We start from the raw sequence: 23,445 nt of genomic DNA, 5'->3' as shown, positions 1-23,445 counted from the left end.
CTCAAGCGTGTTCGAGACCCACAACACAGCATCCTCTTCCCTCTGCATTTAGAATCAGTTGCAAACAGCTCAGTGCTGAATTCAACCCTCTGTTAGTTTTGGGGCCCATGCTAGCCCAAGGCTCTGCGTCCGGGATGACATCCTATATAGCCTGCACTGTTGAATGTTGGTGTTTCCAGGTCTAAACTTGGTTTGTGTCAGCTCATGAACAAACACTCAAGAACCATCTCATGGTGCTGAGCCTGCAAGGGAATAGCTTTGCTTTGGTAACATCACCCCTGTCCAAATAGCTTAGTCTACTCGTTCAAACCAAACCAAACCAAACCCAAACCAAGTGCAAAAAAAATACAGTCACTAACAAGGAGGAAGGAAACGTGTCTCAAAAACTAGGAATAATTGAGACCACTGGGCACACTGAAAACCCAGTAAATCTACCATTGACTAGACACTTCTTGACTCTGGGTATGAGAAAACCAACTGAAAGTCACACATATGTTCACACAAAACAGTGGAAGGCAAGATGCAGAACTGTGTTTCTGCAGCAGTAGAGGGATTATGTACGATTTTCAGCCTTGTCTTTTTCTAGTCTTGTCAGTTAAAAAGAAACCCACAGCATGCTGGGATTTCATAATAAGAAAAAGATGTCATAAAAAAAAAAGACGTACTCAGAGCGTACATGGTAGAGAGAGGGCTCGCTGCTCTCCCTAGCTCAACATTAAATACAGCCTCCCTTGGTGATAAGGTGCCATGTTCTTTTCTGCTGGAGCCAGAGCAAGAGAGGAGGGAGCTGAAGAGCAGGAAGCAGTGAGCAAGGCTGAAAGGATCTGATGGCAGAGGGACAGAGAGAAGACACAGAGGTCCCAGCTCCTACCACATCCTCTTCCAGGAGGCCTTAGGGTCCACCTCCCTCAACCATCTCAGCAGGAATACCATTCACATAGTTCACCTATTTAAAAAATCCCCTGGTGGCTTTCCCATATTTATAGTTGCACAACTGTCATTATAATAAATGTTAGGGCATTTTAGTCACCTCCCAACCCCCCAAGAAACTCCATGCCCACAATCAGCCACTCCCCATCCAGTGCTTTGAATGTGAAATATTTTCTTCAGGCTCATGTGTGAGCATTCGATCCCAGCTGGTGATCCTCGGTGGAGGAAGTGGGTCACTGGCTGATGGACCTGGAGTTTTATAGCGTGGTCCAATTTCTAACCCTCTCTGGCTTCCTGGTGGGGATGTGAGATGTCCCAACCACACATTCCCATTGACGTAAACTCTTGCCACGATGGATTGTGTCCCTCAAATCATGAGTCCAAACACGCTTTTATCACAGGAGTGAGACCCCGACCCTGGTGATGTGCCAGCCAGCCCTAATCTGATGGCACTGTGTTACTGCCTGCTCTATCCCAGTCAATTGGCGACACTTGGCCCAGAGTGCTCAGACCTGTGTAATAATTTACACATAACTCCCCTGAGATGGCTAAAGAAACTTAATATTGTACCAGGCATCCCTACGGGCTGTTGCCCTTGGCCCTGGAATGCTTATGAGCTCCTAGTGGCCTGCAGGTAAGATAAGATAGGGTAATGGCGTTTCGACTGTGAGGTATTAACCACTTGCTTTCTGCTTTTGTAAACCCACTTACTGCTGTGGGACTGGACTGACTACTACACAAGGGGCAAGAGAAACGACTGAGGGGAGTAAACAATTTTCTTGCCCAGCTGTGGTTTCCATGGGTAACTGCAACACCTTTGATAACACCTTTGATATCCACCTTTACAAACCCTTCCTTCAGCCCCCTTTGGCATGGCATGCTGTTTGGCTCCAAGGTTGCCGTCCTTCTGCTAGCAGGAAGAGTAAATTCATTTCATCTAAGTTTGAATTGAGTCCATCTCTGGCCTTTCCCAGGGGATTTGAATGCCACGACAACACAACCTGGCGAGCGCTAGCCTGCTTTCCACATCTGTGGATTTGCCTCCTCTGAGCACATCTACGAGGGAGTCTTACAAGTGTTTCTCAGCCTGGCTTCTTTCACTAAACATCGTGTTTCAATCCATGTGGTACCATGAGCCAGTGCTTCATTCCGCTTATAGTTGAGGAAGCTTGTTAGACACCTTGAGTCCCATGGCTTCCTCTATCAAATGTGTGTGTGTGTGTGTGTTGTATAAAATCTAATAATGAATGTATGCACCTAAGTCAGTGAATTTGCCTCCCATCATGCCTCTGAGTTGCCTGGAAATACTGACTGAATCAAGAGGACATTTGTTGCCAAGGACCCACCCCCGAAGCTGGGTAACAATTATCCCAATTCTCCCTAGAGGTCCTTTTGAGCAACAGCGGCTAGGTGGGCATGGAGATGGAGGCAGAGCCTGGAGGACTGGAGGACTGGAGGGCTCTGAGCAGGCTGCAGAGTGCAATGGGTTGCGTTACAGAGCAGAGGCTGTTGCTCACAAAGCCCAGTGGCCCTGGACTCCATTTCTTAGGAATTCTCCATGCAAGTTTGAGTAGGTTTCAGCTTTCTGCTGTAACAAGTGTGTCTAATCCTTGACCAACAGGCTTCATGGGTCCCAGGATAACTATGAATGCAGCCTAGTACAAAAATCATAAAGTTACTAAAAACATTGCGTTTTCTTTTCTTTTTATAATTTGATTGCATGGCTCTTGTGTGTGAACTCTGTAGGTGATAGCCTCCCGTTGCAATGTCAGAAGGCTGGACATGTTTGGTAGAGGAATGACGCACATGTGCTCGGCACAATGCCCTGGGTGCCCGAGTCCCTGGCAGATGCACTCTGCAGTCATAATCGGAGCACACAAAGCCTGGCCAGGCTGCTGCTTGCATGTGCCAGGGCCAGGCATCTGACAGTTTCGGGTCTCCATCTGTTCAGGAGATGGACTGGAAAGCCAACCTTTCCTTGACTCTGGGAAAAAAAAATCAATCTGCCAAGCCTGGCTCTGTGTCTTCAGCGCCTGGGATACCTCATCGATCAGAACCTTCCAGGTGGTTTCTTAGGTGTAACACACTTGGTTTTTAATGCCTCAAAGAAGTCATTGCTGGCAGGCCAGTCTGCACCACCGTTGGCTTCCTGCATGGTGACTTCCATCTCCAGCTCACTCTGTGCCTGAGGCCACTCTATTCCAGCCAGGAATTCAATTCTCCTAAGTTGAGTAGCTTGTTTCTATCCAGCAAGTGGTCCCAGGCTGTCCCAGCAGGAGGAACCTACAGAGAACCTTGGACATCCGCCCTAGGGACTCCTGCTTGAGTCTCAGAACAGGGCCAATGAGTGTGTGTGAAGTTCAATGCTTACTCTCAGTAACTCCGTGGACCAGCATAGCCGAGTCTGTTAAGGGGCAGTATGGAATGGGTATGAGTTCTTCTTTCACACCGCCATCTCCAGACCCCTCTGGGAGGAGAACAGCCTGGCCTGGGAGCTGGGGGTGGGGGTTGTCTTCTCTGGTCTGAGGTCTGCCCCTGACTTCCTCTGTGACCTGGCTCTTCAATCTGGGCTAGTTCTCCTCCATTTAGGCAACATTGGTATCTATCATGCCTGGTATTTCTGGTCTGTGAATCAGCTGCAGACAGTGTCCTGTGAACAGCTGAATCTTAATGAAGAAGCCCTGTCTATAGACATCTCTTAGCTCTGGGTGTTGAAGTCCGGGGCCTCTGCCCCACCACTAGCTACAGAGGCTGTTCATCTATTGCTACAAAATTGAGATTGATTTATATAGATATGATAAGATAAAAGGGTAGATTATTGAATCTACTTTTAGAAAGCAACTACTAGTTTTAAGTATTTTACATTGGATTGGATTTTTGTATATTATATACAAATTATATATATTGATATAAATTTGAGATTGTTTTTGTTAGAAAATACTGTATGTATATTTCTAATCTTGTTCAAGATATTGTACCTACACAGTTCATTTATCAATTTAATGCAATTTGCTAATCCTTGAAAGTTATTATTACCAACTATTAGGATATAGAGAAATGAAAGTTAGTAGTTAGTCATTACAATTGAACTTGCAGTCATATTAGGTATGTTTTCAAGGTCAAACAGAGATATATTTTAGATAGACAGGTCATCTTCAAATGCTACAGAGATCTGCAGAACATGGCATTTAAGAATATCTGTTTTAATAACAGATTTTTTTCTTTTTTATGATGATGAGACATGTTGGCTCCTGGCGGTACTAATCTACTTCAGAGAAGATACAGGCATTGAAGAAACTGCATATGGAGTTAACTTTCAATGTGGCAAAAGTTAGCCACTGGGCAAGAAAGCGCCCTCTCATCAACTGCTGACAGAATGCTGTCCAAAATGGACAAGCAGAACACACACACACACACACACACACACACACACGACTACCGACCCTTGCCAAGACAAGTTGTGGTTGCAGCTTTGGCAACAGGTGTCCTCTGAGGCCAAGACAAGACAATATGGCACCATCGCTGAAGTGGCTTTGCAATCCAGGAAAGGTACAGTGCCCCTTCCTTCGAAGGCAGCTGAGCAGGCAGTGGACCAATGGCTCCTGGTGTGCAGCGGAACAGTAGTTGAAACAGTTATTCTTGAAGGAGTAACTAGGCTGACAGAGTCTAACCTCTCAATGGTAGACTGGCATTTAATAAAGGAGAAGCCACCCACAAGCAGAGAAAAATGGGAAGCCGAATTCCAAAACTACAAAAATTCCAGCAATTTCCAGAATTTAAAATCCTGAATTGTGACAGGTTATTGGCAGAATTTAAGTTCATCTGGTACATGGAATACTCGCACCGAATGTGGGGTCAAGCTGTAGGCCTTGTGTACATCGTGTTTCACAAACAAGTCTGTCAGATATGCTAAGCCTGTAGGCCGAAGATGATGCCCCAACATTGCAGAGAAACCTTGGGTGACTGTCCAGGCAGCTGGCTGTTTCTGTCATAACTCACATTTTTGGAAGTTGCTTATTTGTCCTTCCTGTTTTACTAGGTAATATTATTTCCTTCTTGGGTCTCTGAGGGAGTTGAAGATTAGATAGTTGTAGTTACAGTTTTCCTTGTTAACAATTTCAGGAAAGAAACTCACTAAGAGGTGTGAAGTATATAAATTTGAAGGACATCAAAAGATAGTTTTCTAGCTGGGCGGTAGTGGCAAATGCCTTTAGTCCCAGCACTCGGGAGGCAGAGCCAGGCAGATCTCTGTGAGTTCGAGGCCAGCCTGGGCTACAGAGTGAGCTCCAGGACAGGCACCAAAGCTACACAGAGAAACCCTGTCTCAAAAAAAACAAAAACAAAAACAAAAACAAACAAACAAACAAACAACAACAACAAAAAGATAGTTTTCTGTTGGTAATATAAGTTAGGATAGAAAGTGAATTAGGTTCATTTTGGACTCACCAAAATAGGATAGATAATGGAATATTTTCTCTGAATTTGTCAAATGCAAATGGACTAGACATTGTTGATGTATTTATTGCCTGTATATATTGTATATAGTTATTGTACTTATTGTATATAGTTTTTCTTATATTAGTTATAACTTTTTTTATTTTTAGACAAAAAAGGGGAAATGTGGTGATATTTTCTTTGTGCACCCCAATAAAGCTTATCTGAGGATCAGAGGAAAAAGCCAGCCACTATATTAAACATAGAAGTCAGGCAATGGTAGCACATGCCTTTAATCCTAGCATTTGGGAGGCAGAGATCTGGATCTCTGTGAGTTCAAAGCCACACTGGGAACAGATCCAGGCATGGTGGTACACACCTTTATTCCCAACACTAGTTAACCAAGGTCTGGAGGTCTGTACAGACAGACAGGAAGTGACAGAGCTAGGCAGAAAGAGGAAGTGATGTAGCTGGGCAGAGAGAGGAAGTAAAATGGCAGGGACAGAAAGGCATATAGGGTGGGTACACAAGAAGTAACTCTCTCTCTTTGGCTGAGGAGTTCTAGCAGTAGGAACATGGCTGGCTTTTTTCTGTTTCCCTGATTTTTCAGTTTTTACCCCAATATCTGGCTCCAAGTTTTTTATTAATAAGACCGTTTAGCAATTCATCTTACAACCATCTGCCTTAAACACACTATTCTGGATACCACACAGAAGTAGAATAATTCCTGTCCCCAACACAAGCTGGCTTAGTGTCCTAGCAACTACCAGCTTGGAGATCTTGGCTTCTTCAGAGCCAGCATTGATGAGGCCCAGCCCTAGGTCAGCAGTGACCAAACCTCTGCCTGCAGAGACCTCAGTATGGCTAGACACCCATGAAGAGCCCAGGAAGTCTGGGTCGCTAATATATTCTTTTATGCAAAAGAATGAAAGTTGGAGATGCTCCCAACCCCACCTTAGGATTGGTTGGCTGGACATGAAGAAGACCTAGGGCATGAGGAGCACACTCCAGTTCCCCATCACATCTAACCTGGCTAGCTTTATGTCAACTTGGCACAAGCTAGAGGCATCAGAGAGGAGGGAGCCTCAATGGAGAAAATGCCTCCATAAGATTGGGCTATAGGCAAGCCTGTAGGGCATTTTCTTAATTAATGACTGAAGGGGGAGGGCCCAGCCCATTGTGGGTGGAGCCATCCTGGACTGGTGGTCCTGGGTTCTATAAGAAAGCAGGCTTAGAAAACCATGTGGAACAAGTCAGTTAGCAGCACCCCTTTATAGCACCCCTCTGCGTCAACTCCTATCTCCAGGCCCTGTTTGAGTTCCTGACCTGACTTCCTTTGTCAATGAACAGTCACGATGAAGTGTAAGCCAAATAAACCCTTTCCTCCCCAAATTGCTTTTTGGTCATGGTGTTTCATCACACAGTAGTCACTCTAACTAGGATAGCATCCATGCTGCTTTTCCTCTTCATGAGGGCTGGGCCACGGCCAGGGCTGGGCCAGAAGAAGCAGGGCTGATGTGGGCCAGCCCTCAGAACTGCCTTGGTGTTGGCCTTGCTTTTCTCGGGGCCACTGCTGATGTAATCAGCCTAATGATGGTCCCTGGCTATGCAGGGGCCCTCTGTCTAGAACCCCAAGGATCTTCCTATTCAGTGGCTCCACATGTCTGGGCCAAGGGTGGTTGGCTCCCAAACTAAGGTTCAGGATCCAGCTTGGTGTCATCCAAGGATGTCTCTGCAGAGATCATTGATGTGATGGCTGGTTTTATTGTCCACTTGCCACAAATTAGAATCACCTGAGTAGGGATCCTCACCTGAGGGATGCCTTCATTGGTGTGGGAAGATCCACCCCAAATGTGTAGCAGCTCAGATGAAACAGGGCAGGGCAGAAGGAAGATTACTCATCTTTTGCTTGCCTGACCTTCTCTCTGACTGCTGAGTTCATTTACCCTGTTGCAGTGGGTGATTCCTGTGCAGCTAGGGTTTCTAGGCCTCCAGTGTTGAGAGGACCAGTGGCTCCCTCCTGGAACCCTCTAGGTCTTTGGTGCCAGCTGGGACTGCCGCAGCAGGCAGCCTTGTGGGTTGAACAAGTATTAAGTCCCAGGCTTCTCCAGTGTGAGACAGCCACTGTAGGACCAAGGCATTGGTCCTCCAAACCAAGCAGCTGCAAGGTTCTCAGCCTCTCATGTGTCTGAGATTGTTACTACTTCAAGGAAATATTCATTCTATTGGTTTTTTATTTATTTATTTACTTATTTATTTATTTATTTATTGAGACAGGGTTTCTCTGTGTAGCTTTGGAGCCTGTCCTGGATCTCACTCTGTAGACCAGATTGGCCTCAAACTCACTGAGATTCACCTGCCTCTGCCTCCCGAGTGCTGGGATTAATGAAATGTTAAATGTTTTTATAAGAGTTGTCGTGGTCATGCTGTCTCTTCACAGCAACAGCACACTAAGAGTTCTGTTCATCTAGAGAACCTTGATTAATACAATGGCAGAAATCCTGGTACCCCCTTGCCTCAGTACCCACCCATTCTCTGGTTCTGCAGGGAAGACTTACCCAGGCCCAGGTTGGAGATGGTCTCAAGGTCCAGGAAGCTGCTGGCTTCAAGGATGGCCTGGGGCAGCCTCAACGTGAAGGGCAGTAAGTCTCTGTAAAGACAGGAAGGCTGTAGGTCAGGTACTAGAGGGCCAGAGTTCCCATTCTCCAGCATCCAGATGTCTAGCTCCACATCTCACATTCTGTGACTGCTAGGATTTTCATGTAACCTGGACATGTCCCTAGGGCCAAGGGATAGGGCTGCAGTTGAGGGAGCTGCCAGCAAGATCCAGATCTCAGGCCAGCTTCAGAGACCTGGAAAGAGCCCTCGAGGCATGGAGAACCCCCTTGCTTCTCCTTCCCTGCCGGGCCCACACTTCCTTTAATTATATTTAGTGACCTCTGACCCTTGCCCTCCACATGGAGGTAGGTGGGCAAGTGATCTTCAGTAGCCTTTCAGACAGAGGGAAACCGAGGCCCAGAGGGAGAAAGGTTTTTCTGAGGCACTGTGGTGGGCTGTGAGTAGATGGTGCTGGGTCCTGGTCCAGCCTCCATCCTCCATCCTCCAGCCTCCATCCCAGAGACTGCCTCTCCAGCCAGGATAGCTGGTCCTGATTCTATGTTTTATCCTGGCATTTAGGGCCTGTCTATCATCTTCCAGCCACTTCTCTCTCTTCTCTCCGGTTAGCTGGTCTTTCCTCCATGAAGGCAGAAATTGACCCGAGGACCAAGAGGGCACAGAACGGCAGAGCTCAAAAACAGACAGCTACCAAGATTAGCAACCTGCTCCACCACTGCCCCTACATGCTCCACCCATCTCCTTCCCAACCAATCCTAAGCAAAGAAATCTCATCCATTCACTTGTCATCTGCTGGGAGCCTTCCCTGTTAGCCCAGAGAGCTATCTCCCTCCACCCAGGTCCTTTACACTCCCTGTCTGTCTCTCCTTTCCTTGTAAGTCTAGGTTGGGGGCTTCCAGTTCCTGGCAGTGGTGGGGCAATGTCTGAGGTCTTGGAAACCCTGTAATGTACGGTAAACACCACGGCGATTAACAGACCTGTTCACAGTGGGACACGGAGCTGAAGAAAGAACAGCATCAATGGTTGCCATGGGGCTGACAGGGGGTCCTCATGGCAGGGGGCCCAGACCACCCTACACCTGCCTGAGGCCTCTCTGCTAGGTGATTCTGCTAGTGGCTTCTGTTAGTACCCTCCACCCACACTCTGGGAAGATCTTTCATGGGGGAAGAAAGCACCGTGGCACATTTGGGGTGACTGTGGCACACTTGGGGTGGCTGTGGCTTCTTCACTGTTAGACCGGGTGGCACTGCAGCATCTTCAGTCATCATCACGTGACTCTCCCATGCACCTGAGGCCTTCTGATGTCAACTGCCCATCTGTCTATACTAGTCCGGCTGGACCCCATTCTGGATAGGTTCTCAGGGTCCCACACCCCTCCTCACTACTCTAGTTTCAAAGGCTGACAAGATTCATCTCCCATTACCCCAGTTTTCCTGACTGACTCTCTAGTTTGTTGGTGTGGTTTTGGATGGTTTCTGTCCCCAGAAAAGTGCCTAGCACAGTGGCCAGCAGAGGTCACTCAATTCTCATGTTTCCTGTAATCTAACACTCACTTCTCTGTCTTATGATGCTGAGATGGACCTAGCCTCAAACTCCCCCACACAGGAGACAGCCTGGGCGCTGCCCCACCCCTCCAGCAAGCTCTTCAAATGCTGCCACCCCCTTGCCTGCGCCTCAATATACTCACTTCCCTGTAGTGAACGCACCATGTTCCTAGACACCAGTCCCTTCTACTCGTATCTGCTTAGATTACATGTATCCTTCAAAGCCACACCATGGGCCTCCTCTTCCTTCCAGACCTGGTTGTCATTGGCTTCATCATCCAGTTCCCCACTCCTCCCCCTGGAGGGGCACTCCTTCCATCCAGAACAGCACACAGGATGTGGCAGTTAGCTGAACAATATTATCTAACATCACTATTACACTACTACCGCACAGCAACCACATAGGTAGGCAATCATTCCAGCTTTACGGCCGGTAACTGGGAGGTGGGGGAGGGCAGAGAGGTTGAAGAAACTGCCCAAGACCACTCAGCTAACAAAATACTGTGTGTCAGAGTTGGGGATTTAGCTCAGTGGTAGAGCGCTTGCCTAGCAAGCGCAAGGCCCTGGGTTCGATCCTCGGCTCTGGAAAAAAAAAAAAAAAAAAAAAGAAAGAAAGAAAGAAAGAAAATACTGTTGTCTAGCATCACAAATCACTTGTTATTTATTTATTTTGTCTCTGGTTTCCTACCCAGGCCTCATTACTCGCCGGGGATAACCACACGACTGTTGTCTTCACTTTTTAAAATGCTAGACTTTGGATGGCTGGAGAGATGGCTCAGCAGGTAGAGGTGCTTGCAGCCAAAGATGATGAATTAGATCCCTGGGACGCATATGATGAAAGACGAGAATCGCATCCCACAACCTGTCCTCTGGCCTCAGTGTTTGCACCATGGCAGGTGCACCCAGAAAGATAAACAAACAAACAAATAATAAATAAATAAATGTAATAAAGATGTGAGACTTTGAGGTAAGGGGTGAGGATGGAACATAGGGTCTTGCCTGTGCTAGGCACATGATCTACCATGGAGCTACAGTCCAGCCCTACAGTCTGTTACTGTTTGTTTAATTAGAAACAGAAACATATTTGCTGTAAGAATTCAACATTACCAGCTGGGTGGTGGTGGCACACGCCTTTAATCCCAACACTCAGGGAGGCAGAGGTAGGCAGATCTCTATGAGTCTGAGGCCAGCCTGGTCTACAGAGTGAGTTCCAGGACAGCCAAAGCTATATAGAGAAACCCTGTCTCAAAGCAAAAACAAAATAAAAACCAAAACAAAACAAAAAAATTAAATGGTACCCAAGTGTTTAAAATAAAATGGCCTTCCTCTTCAGATTCCCACCATCTACACACACACACACACACACACACACACACACACACACACACACACACACACAACTATTTTCAAAAGTGAATGACAGCCTGCTTCTTCCATGCACGGTCCTTCAGCTTGCTTTCTTCATACAATAATTGTAACAGCTGCCACTGAAGAACATTCCAGTTCACGCAGGCGCAGCAACACTGACTTTTCCCCTTTTCTGTGCCTCCAAGTACTCCATGGGAAGACTCGTGTATTTTCTTCTTTGGATGAGTATCTTACCCTGCTTCTTCTTTCATTCTAGCACATAGCTTACGCTGACTGTCTTCTGGTCTAGCACTTTCCACAGGTTCTCTCTCAAATGCTTTCATGGAAGTAGGTAGTTTCCCTAGACCCATTTCCTAACTAGGCAACAAGAGGCTGGAGACCAGCTCGTAATGCCAGTGTATGAACTTGAATCCAGATCGGATCTAAGGTCAGACTCTTCATCCCTAGACCGGACTGCCTCTTAGTAAAATAAACAAAAACAAAAAACAAAACAAAGACAAAAATATTTGCATATTGCCATTGGCTCAAACAATACTGCAAAGAAGAATTTTAGTTCCTGGTGATTCTGCTCTTGGCTAGTATTTCTTTTGGGTAGATTCCTAGTGAGCCTGCTCGGCCATGGGATATAATAGTTCAAGAGATGACAGCATTTGCTACCCTTGCCCCAAGCAAGGGTATAACCCATTCACACCCCAACAGAAATGGCTCCCAGATTATGGGACTTTTTGTCTTTCCAATCCTGAGTACGACTGAGCAGCCCACTCTAGTGGACTTAGTGGTGGCCTCTGTCAGTGACAATGACATGCAAATTATCCAATTTGTGGTTTGGCAACTAAAGAAGTCTTAGCACAGTGTGAAGGTGGGGAAGGCAGGCAGCCAAAAACAGGCTCAGTCACACCCAAATTGTGAAGTCCCTGGGCTTTGGGATAATGCCAGGACAGCCCTCTGATGAAGTGCTAGGTCAGTGGGCATCTGTCTGTAAGCCTACCAACCATCGAAACTTAAAGGGGCACTGGACACTTCTGAGGGACCCTGCCATGTTTTCAGTGTCTGTTCTCTGTAGACTTCCTAGATCAGAACTCCTGGGAAGAGGCCCCAAGTGTGAGCTCCTCTGCCCAAGGTTAGCAGCATTGGGCCTAGGAGAGCTGACACTAGCTTGCATTCATGTGTGCAAGCATGTGTGATGTAGGGAATTAGCTCAAGGCCTCAAGATATTAGGTCAGTGCCCTACTAATAAACAGCACCCCCAGCTACAGAACTTGCATTTCTAAACAGCTCACAAGTATATCCTACTGAGCACAGGCTTGGGTGGGGAATATGTGGATGGGAGTCATAGACCTTCCACCAAAGCAAAGGCTATTGAACAGTGAATTAATCAAATTTACAGATGCTCTGCATGTACACATGCTTATCTATTTTCTTGTGAACCATAAAGCTCAGTAAAAGGCACCACAGAGATAGAGTTTGAAAGTGGGAACTTCAGAGTGGATGTTTTCACAACCACCCCTCACTTTTTGGGCCAGCTTGCACACGTTTAGGTACCTATACGCCTCTCTGGAGGCCCCTGTCCTCACCCCTGTTTACTTTTGATTGGGACTAATGTAAGAAAGACAAAGCATGGGCGGCGGTGGCACAGCCTTTAATCCCAGCACTCGGGAGGCAGAGGCAGGTGGATCTCTGTGAGCTTGAGGCCAGCCTGGGCTACAGAGTGAGTTCCAGGACAGGCTCCAAAGCTACACAGAGAAACCCTGTCTCAAAAAACCAAAAAGAAAAAAAAAAAAAGAAAGAAAGAAAGAAAAAGAAACACAAAGCAGCACACACACGCACACACACACTCAGCAACACAAGACTTACTCTACCTACATAGAGCATTTTAAAGGAGAATAGAGCCCAGCTCACTTTCTTTCTTACATACAAAGTCACAAAATTGATTTTCTAGTCTAATGTCTCCATCTGCTCATCTACTGCGCTAGACACTGGGCATCTCAGCTCAGCTTGGTCCCAATGTTAGTTACCTGGAATTGAAACCAGACTCTGTAGACTTCGGGGCTCAGTGACCCCCACGGGATCCCCCACTTCCAATGCCAGTCATAAGGCCTGGAGCACCAGCACTTCTGAGCCACTTACACGGAATAGAGCTTCACAAGCACTGTGATGATAGTTATCTTCAAAGGTGGGAGTGACCAGTGAGCCACTCCCTGAGGAGGGTGGTGGCCTAGCCACTGTGTGGGGCATATCTGAGGGAGGATGGGCCCCCAGAGCGCCTTCCTTCCTCATCTTGGGTAACAGCATTTGTTTGAGTTAACTGACCCTGTACCAGGGCTGTGTTGAGGGTCAGGCCCCATGATCCTGGTAAGGGTCTTAGCTGAGCATCTGGTACCATGGATACGCTCAAGAAGCAATGGAACTGTGAGCATCCTGCCAGCAGGAAGGAAGCCCTGGTGTCTCCTATCTCCGCAACCATGCCTCTTTTCTTCAGCGGCTGCCCCCTCCCTTTTGGGTGACATCTCTTCGTGGCTCCAGATGACTTCAGCAACCCCTGGCTGTTCTTGCCTTTTCTCTTCCTTCGACCCCACTTCCTGCTGCAGCCATATTGCTCTGTTTGGGGCTGTCTAACCGTGGAAGACAGCATGGCTCACAGCAGCTGTGGAAGGAAGCCCCTGCTTCTCAAGGCATGGCTTTGCCCTGTCCTCTCCATGGAGCCATTCCTGAGGCTACCTCTGGTTTTCTTTCCTATCTATCTATCTATCTATCTATCTATCTATCTATCTATCTATCTATCTATCTATCTATCTATCTATCTATGTATGTATCTATCTATGTATCTACGTATCTATGTATCTATCTATGTATCTATCTATCTATGTAAGTATGTATGTATGTATGTATTTATATTTTTCAAGACAGGGTTTCTCTGTGTAGCCTTGGCTGTTCTGGAACTCACTCTGTAGATGAGGACCTCGAACTCAGAGATCCGCCTGCTTCTGCCTCCTGAGTGCTGGGATTAAAGGCATGTGCCACCACCGTCTGGCTCTACCTATGGCCAGGCCCTTTGCCTATCCTGTTTCCTCTGCCTTGAGTTTTCTCCCTGCCATCCTGGGCAGTCTCCCACATCATCTTCCTGAGGAGGGAGGGCCTCCCAGCCCCATATACAGAGAGGATAGACTGAAGGGAAGCAACAGATTTATCATTTCCTCTACAAGCCTGGTACCACGCCAGGGCTCACATCTGCCTTCAGAACCTGGCTGTGCCCCTTGAGGTCAGTCACACCCCAGCCCCAGTCTCCTCATCCCTAAAATCACTAGGAACACATAGAATGGATTTATGAGTAATCCATACCTGCTGCTCTGCTAAGGCCCAAACAGAAATCTTTAGTGCAGTAGGGATAGGCACTACGAGCCTTGTGATGCATGGCCACGTTAGGGACTAAAAAGAGAGGAGTAGGACGCACTGAGCACACAGACACTCAGGCAGCAGTCACGCTTCCAGTTCTGCACACTCATCACCGAGCCCCTGGGCACTGTCAAAACTGAGAAGCTTTTTGCAAGAACTGGGGCACACCCAGAGAGGGCGTTGTTTCTGAAGGCCTTGGCACCTGTGACCCTCACAAATGTCTGAGAGGGAGCTCCTAATCTGTCAGGCACAGATTAGGGGTGAGAAGTTTGAGATTTCTGCTGTGGTGAAGTCTTCACTGGGTACTAACCTCTAGGGTTAGTGTCTGTTATCCTGGGAATGTCTCTATGAGCAGCCACCAGCTCACAGGGACCTCAGGTGCCCAATGAGAAGCACACTTTGTGAAGAAGGAATCCAGTGGGCTTGCTCAGGGATGGCCTTGGGTTTAGTGTGGTGATGGGGGATACAGATCTAACACAGTCTAGACTGGACAAATACTCGCCAGCATATGCCCTGGAGGGGGCACAAAGCTATACAAAGCATCTCCAGTATATTTTCAGCTGCCTCCAGGGTTTGGTTCTGAAGGAGTCTGCAGGTGGGATCTTAGAATCTCAAAGTCAGAGACTCTCATACCTAACTCTTAATGTCCCCTGACAGAGAGGCAAGGGTGCCCGAATGATGGACCTGGGGTCACACAGATGCAAGGTGATAGGCTTCTGACTCCAGGCCTGGCTCTTAAGGTGCTTAGCATTCAGGCCTTGTTGCCTGACACACCTCCCCCAGAACATGGTCAGGCCATCGCTGTCCCATGATCTCCCTCAGAGATCCCTGGAGTGTGAAGACAGGAGAACAGGTATCTGCTTTGCTGGATGGTGGAGAAGTAGCAGCCAGAGGAAGAGAGGTTGGGAAGCGACATGGGTAAGCTTGGTGACCATGGCTCCTGATCTCCCTGGGCACCAAGCTGTTGCCCGGAAAACTCTCCTATAGTCCAAATGGCAGAGATGGAATGAGAGAGTCTATGGGGTTCCAGGCAGTGTACTCTCTCTCTTTCATGGACATCAACTCACCCTTCCTCTAACATCAAAGCAATTGATATGAGCACTCCCTTTTATAAAAGAGGAAATAGAGGCTCTGAGGTGTTAAATATCCAGCCTAATATCTGGACCATCCATCCATCCATCCATCCATCCATCCATCCATCCATCCATCCATCCATCCATCCATTATTCTATCCCCCTCTCCATCCATTCTTCTATCCTTCTATCCATCCATCTTTCTATTCATTCATTCATTGTACCTGGCACATGCCAAATACTGGACAGAGCTCCTTTAACTAACTAAACTCAAAAGGGCCTGTCTTCCCACAGTCGGGGGTGTTGTGAAGCACAAATATCCAGGGCCTCTGCAATTATTCCTTGTGAGTCAGTAGGCCAAGCTGGTGAATAGAATTACTTCAGGGTGCGCTGGTGGCAGAGCTTTCTTTAGATTAAACTTGGCTCTGCCGTTTTACCAGTCTCCATTTTCTCATCTGTGCAATGGGAACAACCCTTGTGGGGTTGTTGGCAAGGTTTTAAAAGACAATGTGGAGTGATCTGGAGAGATGGTTCAGTGGTTACAAGCACTTGCTGCCCTTATAGAGAATTTGTGTTCGGTTCCCAGCACTCACATAGTGACTTACAATTGTCTGTAACTCCAGTCTGAGGGGATCTGATGCTGTCTTCTGGCCTTCTTGGGCACTGCGTGTACATGGTACACATACATACATGTAGGCAAATATTAAGACACATTAAAAAAAATCTTTAAAAGGTAGTGGGTAGGGCTGGGCAGTGGTGGCACAAGCCTTTAATCCCAGCACTCAGGAGGCAGAGGCAGGCAGATCTCTATGAGTTTGAGGCCATGCTGGTCTACAGAGTAAGTTCCAGGACAGCCAGGGCTACACACAGAGAAAGCCTATTTAGAAACAAAACAAAACAAAGAAAGCGGTGGGTATAAAAATCTCTCAGGGGCCCACTGAGTGCTGGAGGGAGCCCTCTCTAGGCAGCAGGCGGGCTCAGCATCAGCTGTAATTATCAGTGTTCCTCTGCTGAGCTAAAGGGTGGGAGGGTGGGCTGGAGGTGTTATTAGTGGAGCATGTGTTTCAGCAGAGGTGCCTGGGGTTAAAGACCCCAACACATCTTACCAAACATCTGATCAGCCCTTGTGCAGGCCCTGCAGCTTCAGCTGATGGGTTATGCACCAAATGTATTTTTAAATTCTTGCTGATCGGAAACCAGTTCTGAGTGAATGGAGCGGAACTTACGGTGGTCTGCCCAGCTGAACAATCCCAGGCTCCCACCCACCAAGGGGCATCAGCTCTTCTTGCTGTCAATAGAGGAAGTTCCTTCTGTACTCCCTAGCACCAGTTGGTCTCAAGGGTCCCAAGCTGTCCCTGGTGCTGGTAACACTAGAAATTAAAAGACTACCAAGAGCCAGATGGGCAGGTGGCTGGTAGAGAAGTCCTTACCAGAAGAGTCCAGGAAACATCAGAGCTGATCTTTATTCTTGTAGTTACCAGAGCAAAGACAAGGGACTGTCCCCTCTCACTGCATCCCCTCCCTCTTTACTCTTTCCTCCCCCATCCCACAAACACACCCAAGGTTGCATAGAGGTCTGTTGCAACCAGATGGGTGTATTGCAACAAGTGGACTTCTGTTAAGACAGGAAGGGAAGCCACCCCCACAACCTCCTCTGGGGCCAGGTTACTCACCTACTGACACAGTAGAAAGCGATGAGTCTGAAGATGTCCTCAAACACAAGAACTGAGCCTTCCAGGTACAATACTGGGGAGACACAAGAAAGGCTCTTGTAAGTATCCTCTAACAACAGGGGGAGGGGCTGGCTGCTCTCCTAGATCCGGAAGGTGGTACACCCCTGCCATGCTCTCTGTGGGTCCTGGTGCCTCCCAAAGGACCCCTATAAGTATCAGGAGCCAACTGCAGTGAGAAACGGGAGCTCAAGGATTACCAGTTACTGTGGCTGATATCAACTAATACAGAGTCATCTTTTTTTTTTTTTTTTTGTGAACAGGATTCCAGATTGTAAAAGTAGAAGGAGTTGCTGGTGACAATCTCAGTAGACACTGGCTTTCATGATGCCTAAGTCTCAGGCCCGAGCCCAAACCTCTGCCAATTTTTGCTCCCTAAACTCAGGAGTCCACACTGGGCTTTCCTGGGCCTTGGTGGTGCTGAACAATATGTGAACTGAGTTCTGGTATCTTTCCCATGTGATGCAGGAGAAGGAGATGGTTCAGCTGGACTTCCAGGCCTAGCTTTGACCCTGCAACTGATAGCCAGGCTCTGCAGGCTTCCCTTTCCCTCTCAATGCTCAGTTTCCCACCTTCCAAGGGAACAGCCCTTCCAACCCTAAATACACAATCATTTAGGTGACAGCAGCCTGCTATGTGGTTTGCAAAGCCTGGGCCAGTTTCCCACAGGGCAGAGAGTGACACAGATCCACAAATATACATATTTCAATTGCTCCCCCCCCATAGCCTAAGCACTGTTCTCAACAGCTCATGTGATTTTTAAAAAAATTCATATTTATCGATTTATGACAGACAATAGCTTCTTGTTTGGTTAGATATAAAAATTTATAAAGAAATAAAACTGTCCTTGGCATTTCTGCCCTCTGGGAATGTCCCCTGTGGCTCCATCTGGGAATCTTGAGACTATCTTGTCCATGGTCTTAGAACTTCCAACATATGCTCACGGTCTTTCTCCCTTGAGACCCAAAGGGGCACCCTGAACCTGAGGGAGCCTGTCTGGACAGAGCCTCACAAACTTCTGGAGTTGTGGAGCATAAAGTTAGTATGAGATGAACCCTCTTTTATCCCAGGACCTTTACTTGGTACTGCACCTGCCTAGAGGCTTGTATGTGCATCGGGACATCAAATCTCTATCAGGTTGTTGAATAGCCTCTCTGTGCCCTCAGTTTCTACAACTGTGAACCAGCATTATAAGTGTACCCATTTGTTGAGGACTGAACTGTCCCTCCCAGCCCCCCCCCCCAAGGCATATTGAAGTCCTGAATCTTAGAACATGACATGTGACCTTGTTTGGAAATCATTGCCATGTTTGGTGTCCCCTTTTACAAGATGGCCTTCTGAAGATACAGGACACCAAGGCACAGAGAAGCAATGACCATGGAAGACAGAGGCGAAGCCTGGAGCTGGAAGACCAGGAACACACTTGGGTCTGAGGCTTCGAAAACTGTCAAGCCCACCCACACCTTCGTTCAAGGTCTCTGGCCCCCAGAATGATAAGAGAGTAAGTTTTTGTTACTGAAAATCATCCAATGTGTGTCCTTTGTTGCAGCAGAAAGGAAGGACCATACCACCTCTTAAGCATGAAATAAAGAAATTCTCGGGAGCTGCTCCTGATAGCTCATGGCATGTCAAGACAACAGTAATGATCCCAAACAGTAGTTTCAGCTGGTAAGATGAGCAGAGAGGCCATTGGCAGTGGGAGGATTCCACTGCCACACCTGTCTGCACACGCAGCTTCTGCGCAGAAGCCATATGCCAAGGCTGTACCCTTTCTCCCCTCATTTCCACAATGCATTTCTCATTCCTCTCTGCCTTTCCAGCCTCCAGAGCTCTCAGCCTTCAATCTCCTCTCTATCCCTAACCTTTTCCCTCATTCCCATCCTTCCCTCTGCAGGGCCACACACAGGCAGAATCAGTGAGATGCTCAGCGCGTACCATAGGCTGGGGGCCGGCAGAGATCGGGAAGGTCTTGCTTTCCTGCCCATGTGCCCAGCATACCATTGAGGCAGGCGCATAGGCAGGGCCTACAAAGCACAGGGTAGAATGGGCCTTCTGGGGTGGAAAGCCAGAGCATACCCTATCTAGAAAGAAGATGTGTGGTTGCTTAGGATGGTTGTGTGTAAGCTGGGGTGGGGGTAGAATGGTGGGTGGTAGGGAGTGGGGGAGGTTGGGATGAGGGGTTCTGGGCTAAACTACAGACAGCCTGTTTAGCATAGAGTTCAGCGGCACTGTGTGTGTTCACACTGTTAGGCAACATGAGGTTTCTTTTAGATGTGGTGAAACATTCTTAAATGGTGGTGATGGTTGCCCAACTCTGAATATACTAACGCCACTGAATTATATACTTTAAATGGGCCAATCATATGATACCAAGCACAGTAAATAAACACATCTGAATAAAATTGAAATAAAAGCCATTACTTTTTTAAAAAAATGAGGAAGATTCATTACAGAGTGGACTCAGCTTTCCTTCCTGCATTGTTTTGTGGGATTTTTTTTATAATGAGCAAGTATGACTTCTTCGAAAAATTTCTTATTGTTTTATTTTTATGTGCATCAATGCTTTGCCTGCAAGATTGTCTGTGCACCACATGCATGCCTGGGGCCTGTGGGAGGCCAGAAGAGGGCATTAGATTCCCTGAAACTGGAGTTAGAGACAGTTGTGGGCTGCTGTGTAGGCACTGAGAATTGAACCTGGGTCCTCTGGCAGAGCAGCCAGTGCTCTTAACCACTGAGCCACCTCTCCAGCCCCAAGAATGGCTTCTATAAGCAGGGGTTTGGCAGAGGTGTTCCCTAAAGATTAGTTCCAGTATTTCCTCAGAAGCTGACAAGTGCCCAGACCCCAGCACTGCCAAGAGGCCATGCCACCTTACACCTCACATTGCCTTTACACAGCCTTGGGGACATCCGGTACCCACTTCTGCACTTGGCAATATCCTGTGGCACACAGAGCCTGCCAGACAAAGACAGCAGGCCAGCCAGTCATGCTGGACTGTCACAGTGTTTATCCTCCCCAGGGCCCCTCAGTAAGAGCCGTAGTACAGACTACTCCAGAGAGCTGACCTCACATGGCCAGGCTCTAGTGCCAGCCAGTGGGAGCCAGGCTGTACTGAGGTGGCCACGGGTGACAGCAATCAGAATCTGCCTCTCAGCAGGAAGCCTGTCACCTTAGCACTCTCCACCAAGGCTGGACTGGGGATAGGTAGAGATGGACCAACCTGGCTCCTAGGCTTTTACAGCATCAGTGTTAGAATGGAACAGCCGTAAGAGACCTGAAAGCTATTAGGTATTGTTTTAAAAAAAGAAATTCCACTTTGTCACCCTGTAAACACATGCCCTACACAAGGCAGAGACTGTATACGGCTCTCTTCTTTTCCATAGTACCTCCAGCACCTAGCATGGTGCTTGGCACAGTACCTCCATTACTTGGCATGGTGCTTGGCACAGTATCTCCAGCACCTGGCACGGTGCTTAGCATAGTACCTCCAGTACTTGGCATGGTGTTTGGCACAGTACCTCTAGCACCTGGCATGGTGCTTGGCATAGTCCCTCCAGCATATAAAGAGTGCCACTGTGAATATCTTCATGTACAAGCCTGCATGGACGGACACATTCGTGGACTCTCGTTTGCATACAAGAGGCAGAATCCCTCCGTCAGATGGTAATTCTGAGTGTTTAAGAAACTACCAAACGATTTTTCACAGTGACGTCACTTTTGCATTCCCATCAGTCATGTATGGCAGCTCTGGTTTCTCCATATCCTTGTCAGTACTTGCTGTCTGGCATCCTGACTGCAGCCGTCCCTGTGGGTCTAACGTGGATCCTGTAGTTTTGATTTGCATTTCCCTAAAGCATTGTTCTATGTTTATTGACTGTGTATGGCTGAATACTTTTTTTCTTACAAAAACATCTATTTAGATCCCTTGCCTGTTTTTAAATGGGTTATTCATTTAAAACTTTCCCCCCTTGAGCCAGGCATGGTAGCACACACTTTTGATCCCAGCACTCGGGAGGCAGAGGCAGATGGAGAGTTCAAGGCCACCCTGGTCTAAAAAGTGAATTCCAGGACATTCAGGGCTGTTACACAGAGAAACCTTGTCTTGCACCCCCTGCTCCCCCCGCCCCCCCCCCCCCGCCAGATTTCCACCTTTTTTTCTATGTGTCTGGTATTTTGCCTGCATGTATGTGTGTCTGTACACCATATACTTGTAGTACCTATGGAAGCCAGATGGGGGCATCAGATGTCTTGGAACTGTTCAAATCTTAGATGGTCTTCTAATAAAAAACCCTGAGCCAGATATTGGGGTGAAAGCTGAAAGATCAGAGAAGCAGGGCAAGCCACAGCCAACCTCACCTCGCCAACTCCTCAGCTGATCCTGTTTCCTCAGACTGAAAGCTTGAATCCTCACCTGAAAGGATCTCAGCTGAACTGCTTTTAGTTCCTGTTTCCTCCACCTTATGTACCTTTCTCCGCCCAGCCATGTCACTTCCTGGGATTAAAGGTGTGTGTGCGCTTCCCAGTACTGGGATTAAAGGTGTGTGTGCTTCCCAGTACTGGGATTAAAGGTGTGTGCTACCACTGTCTGACCTCTATGTCTAATCTAGTGGCTGGCTCTGTCCTCCAATCCCCAGGCAAGTTTATTAGGATACACAATGTATCACTACATGGAACTGTAATTACAGAGAATTGTGAGCTGCCATGAGGATGCTGGGATTCAAACTCCAGGAAGACTAGTCAGTGCTCTTAACTGCTGAACCATCTCTCCAGCCCCAATCCCAATCGATTATTCATTTTTGACGATGAGTTTTGAGAGATAAAGTCTAGACACAAGCCTTTTGTCAGATTTATGCTTTGTAGACATTCACTCCAAATCTAACTTACCTTTCCAAAGATTCAAGAATGAGCAAAGACAGAATGCTGTCTAAATGTGTCCATTAGATTAGAGAGGCCCGGCTGGCATTGCATATTCCACCTCAGTGTGGCTAACGGACTTTCACTAACAGTCAGTTCTCCTGCCCTCTGAAACGGTTTATGTAGCAGTCCACTTCGCTGTCCACGTCACAGGATTAAAGTCCCCTAGGAAACATTACTCTGGGCATTTTTGTGTGGGAGTTCCCAAAGAGGTTTAGCTGAGCTGGGAAGACCCATGCCAATTGTGAGCAGAACCATCCTGTAGGCTGGGGTCCCAAACTAACAAGAGGGAGAAAGGGAGCTGGCCAGTGGCATGGGTCTCTCATCGCTTCCTGAGTACAGACACAGAGGGACCAGCTGCCTCCCGTTCCCGCAGCATCTTCCCAACATGGCTGACTGTACCTCACACTTCGTCCATGAGCCAAAATACACATTTACCTGTCCCTCCTTCCGCTGCTTTTTTTGGGTCAAGAATTTTGTCACCGTTATGAGAAAAGTAACCAAGGCAGTTAAGACGCTGTGGGACTTGAACGGGCCACCATTCCCATGTAAGCCACAGTCTTCTCTGCGGTCTTATCCACACTGCTCTCCTCACAGACACTTTTTCATAGACGCTGTGGAAGGTAGCCCAGATCAGGCCTGGTTTTACTCACTACAAATCCCCAGTGGCTGGGGCAAGTGTATTCAACAAACGAAAATGTGTCCTTTATGCTGTGTTCTTTAAGGTAGCATGGAACAGCTCTGACAAGGGTCACTAGAAAGTGCCAAGGGTCACTAGTAAGTGAAGGGTGAGCAGCTGGGACCCTCATCCCAGCTTTGATGAGAATACACAAAAACATCAAAAGGATACACCTTGCCAAAGATTACTGTGTGCGGTACACATTTACTTAGGAAACAGAAACTCAACCTCCCACATTTAGACAGTTCCACTAACCGTAGATATTTCACTTCTTTTTTTTTTCTTTCTTTCTTTCTTTCTTTCTTTCTTTCTTTCTTTCTTTCTTTCTTTCTTTCTTTCTTTCTTTCTTTCTTTCTTTCTTTTTTTTTTTTTTTTTTTTTTCCTGAGACAGGGTTTCTTTGTGTAGCCCTGGCTGGAGATCTCACTGCCATGTGCTGTCAACAATAGCTCTTACTAAAATGTTTAGCTGTGACGCCCACATAAAGGGCTTGGACAGAGTTCCTCCCCAGCCTGGCCTGTAGAAACAAAGGGTCAGTGGGTGAGAAAACTGACATGAACTCACAGAAGGGCCTCAGGGACCTTTCCTTTCCATGGCCTGGGGACCTACCAGGAGCTTCTTCCCGGAAGTAGACACTGACGGAGCCATCTGCTTGTTCTCTCTGGATGACTGAAAATTGGGTTGGGCGGGTGGAGAGAGGCTAATTTGCTTTCTCCTGCATGCAGGCAGACCTCTCTGCACACTCAGGGGCTGAACAATCCATCAGTG

General features: G+C 47.5%; 1 protein-coding gene across 2 annotated transcripts in view; it reads right to left on the bottom strand.

The window, feature by feature from the left end:
- Positions 1–23,445, bottom strand: part of Rin3 (Ras and Rab interactor 3) — a 113,048-nt gene that overhangs the window by 25,010 nt on the left and 64,593 nt on the right. For both annotated transcript variants that reach the window (XM_006990889.4, XM_042261075.2), the window contains 2 exons: positions 17,032–17,104; positions 7,923–8,014 (listed from right to left, as the gene is read on the bottom strand). In XM_006990889.4, the coding sequence (XP_006990951.2) occupies positions 7,923–8,014; positions 17,032–17,104 (165 nt within the window). The remainder of the gene's footprint in view (positions 1–7,922; positions 8,015–17,031; positions 17,105–23,445) is intronic.

The sequence above is a fragment of the Peromyscus maniculatus genome, chromosome 14 (assembly GCF_049852395.1).
Source record: "Peromyscus maniculatus bairdii isolate BWxNUB_F1_BW_parent chromosome 14, HU_Pman_BW_mat_3.1, whole genome shotgun sequence".
NCBI lineage: Eukaryota > Metazoa > Chordata > Mammalia > Rodentia > Cricetidae > Peromyscus > Peromyscus maniculatus.
This window is presented reverse-complemented; position numbering and strand designations above follow the sequence as displayed.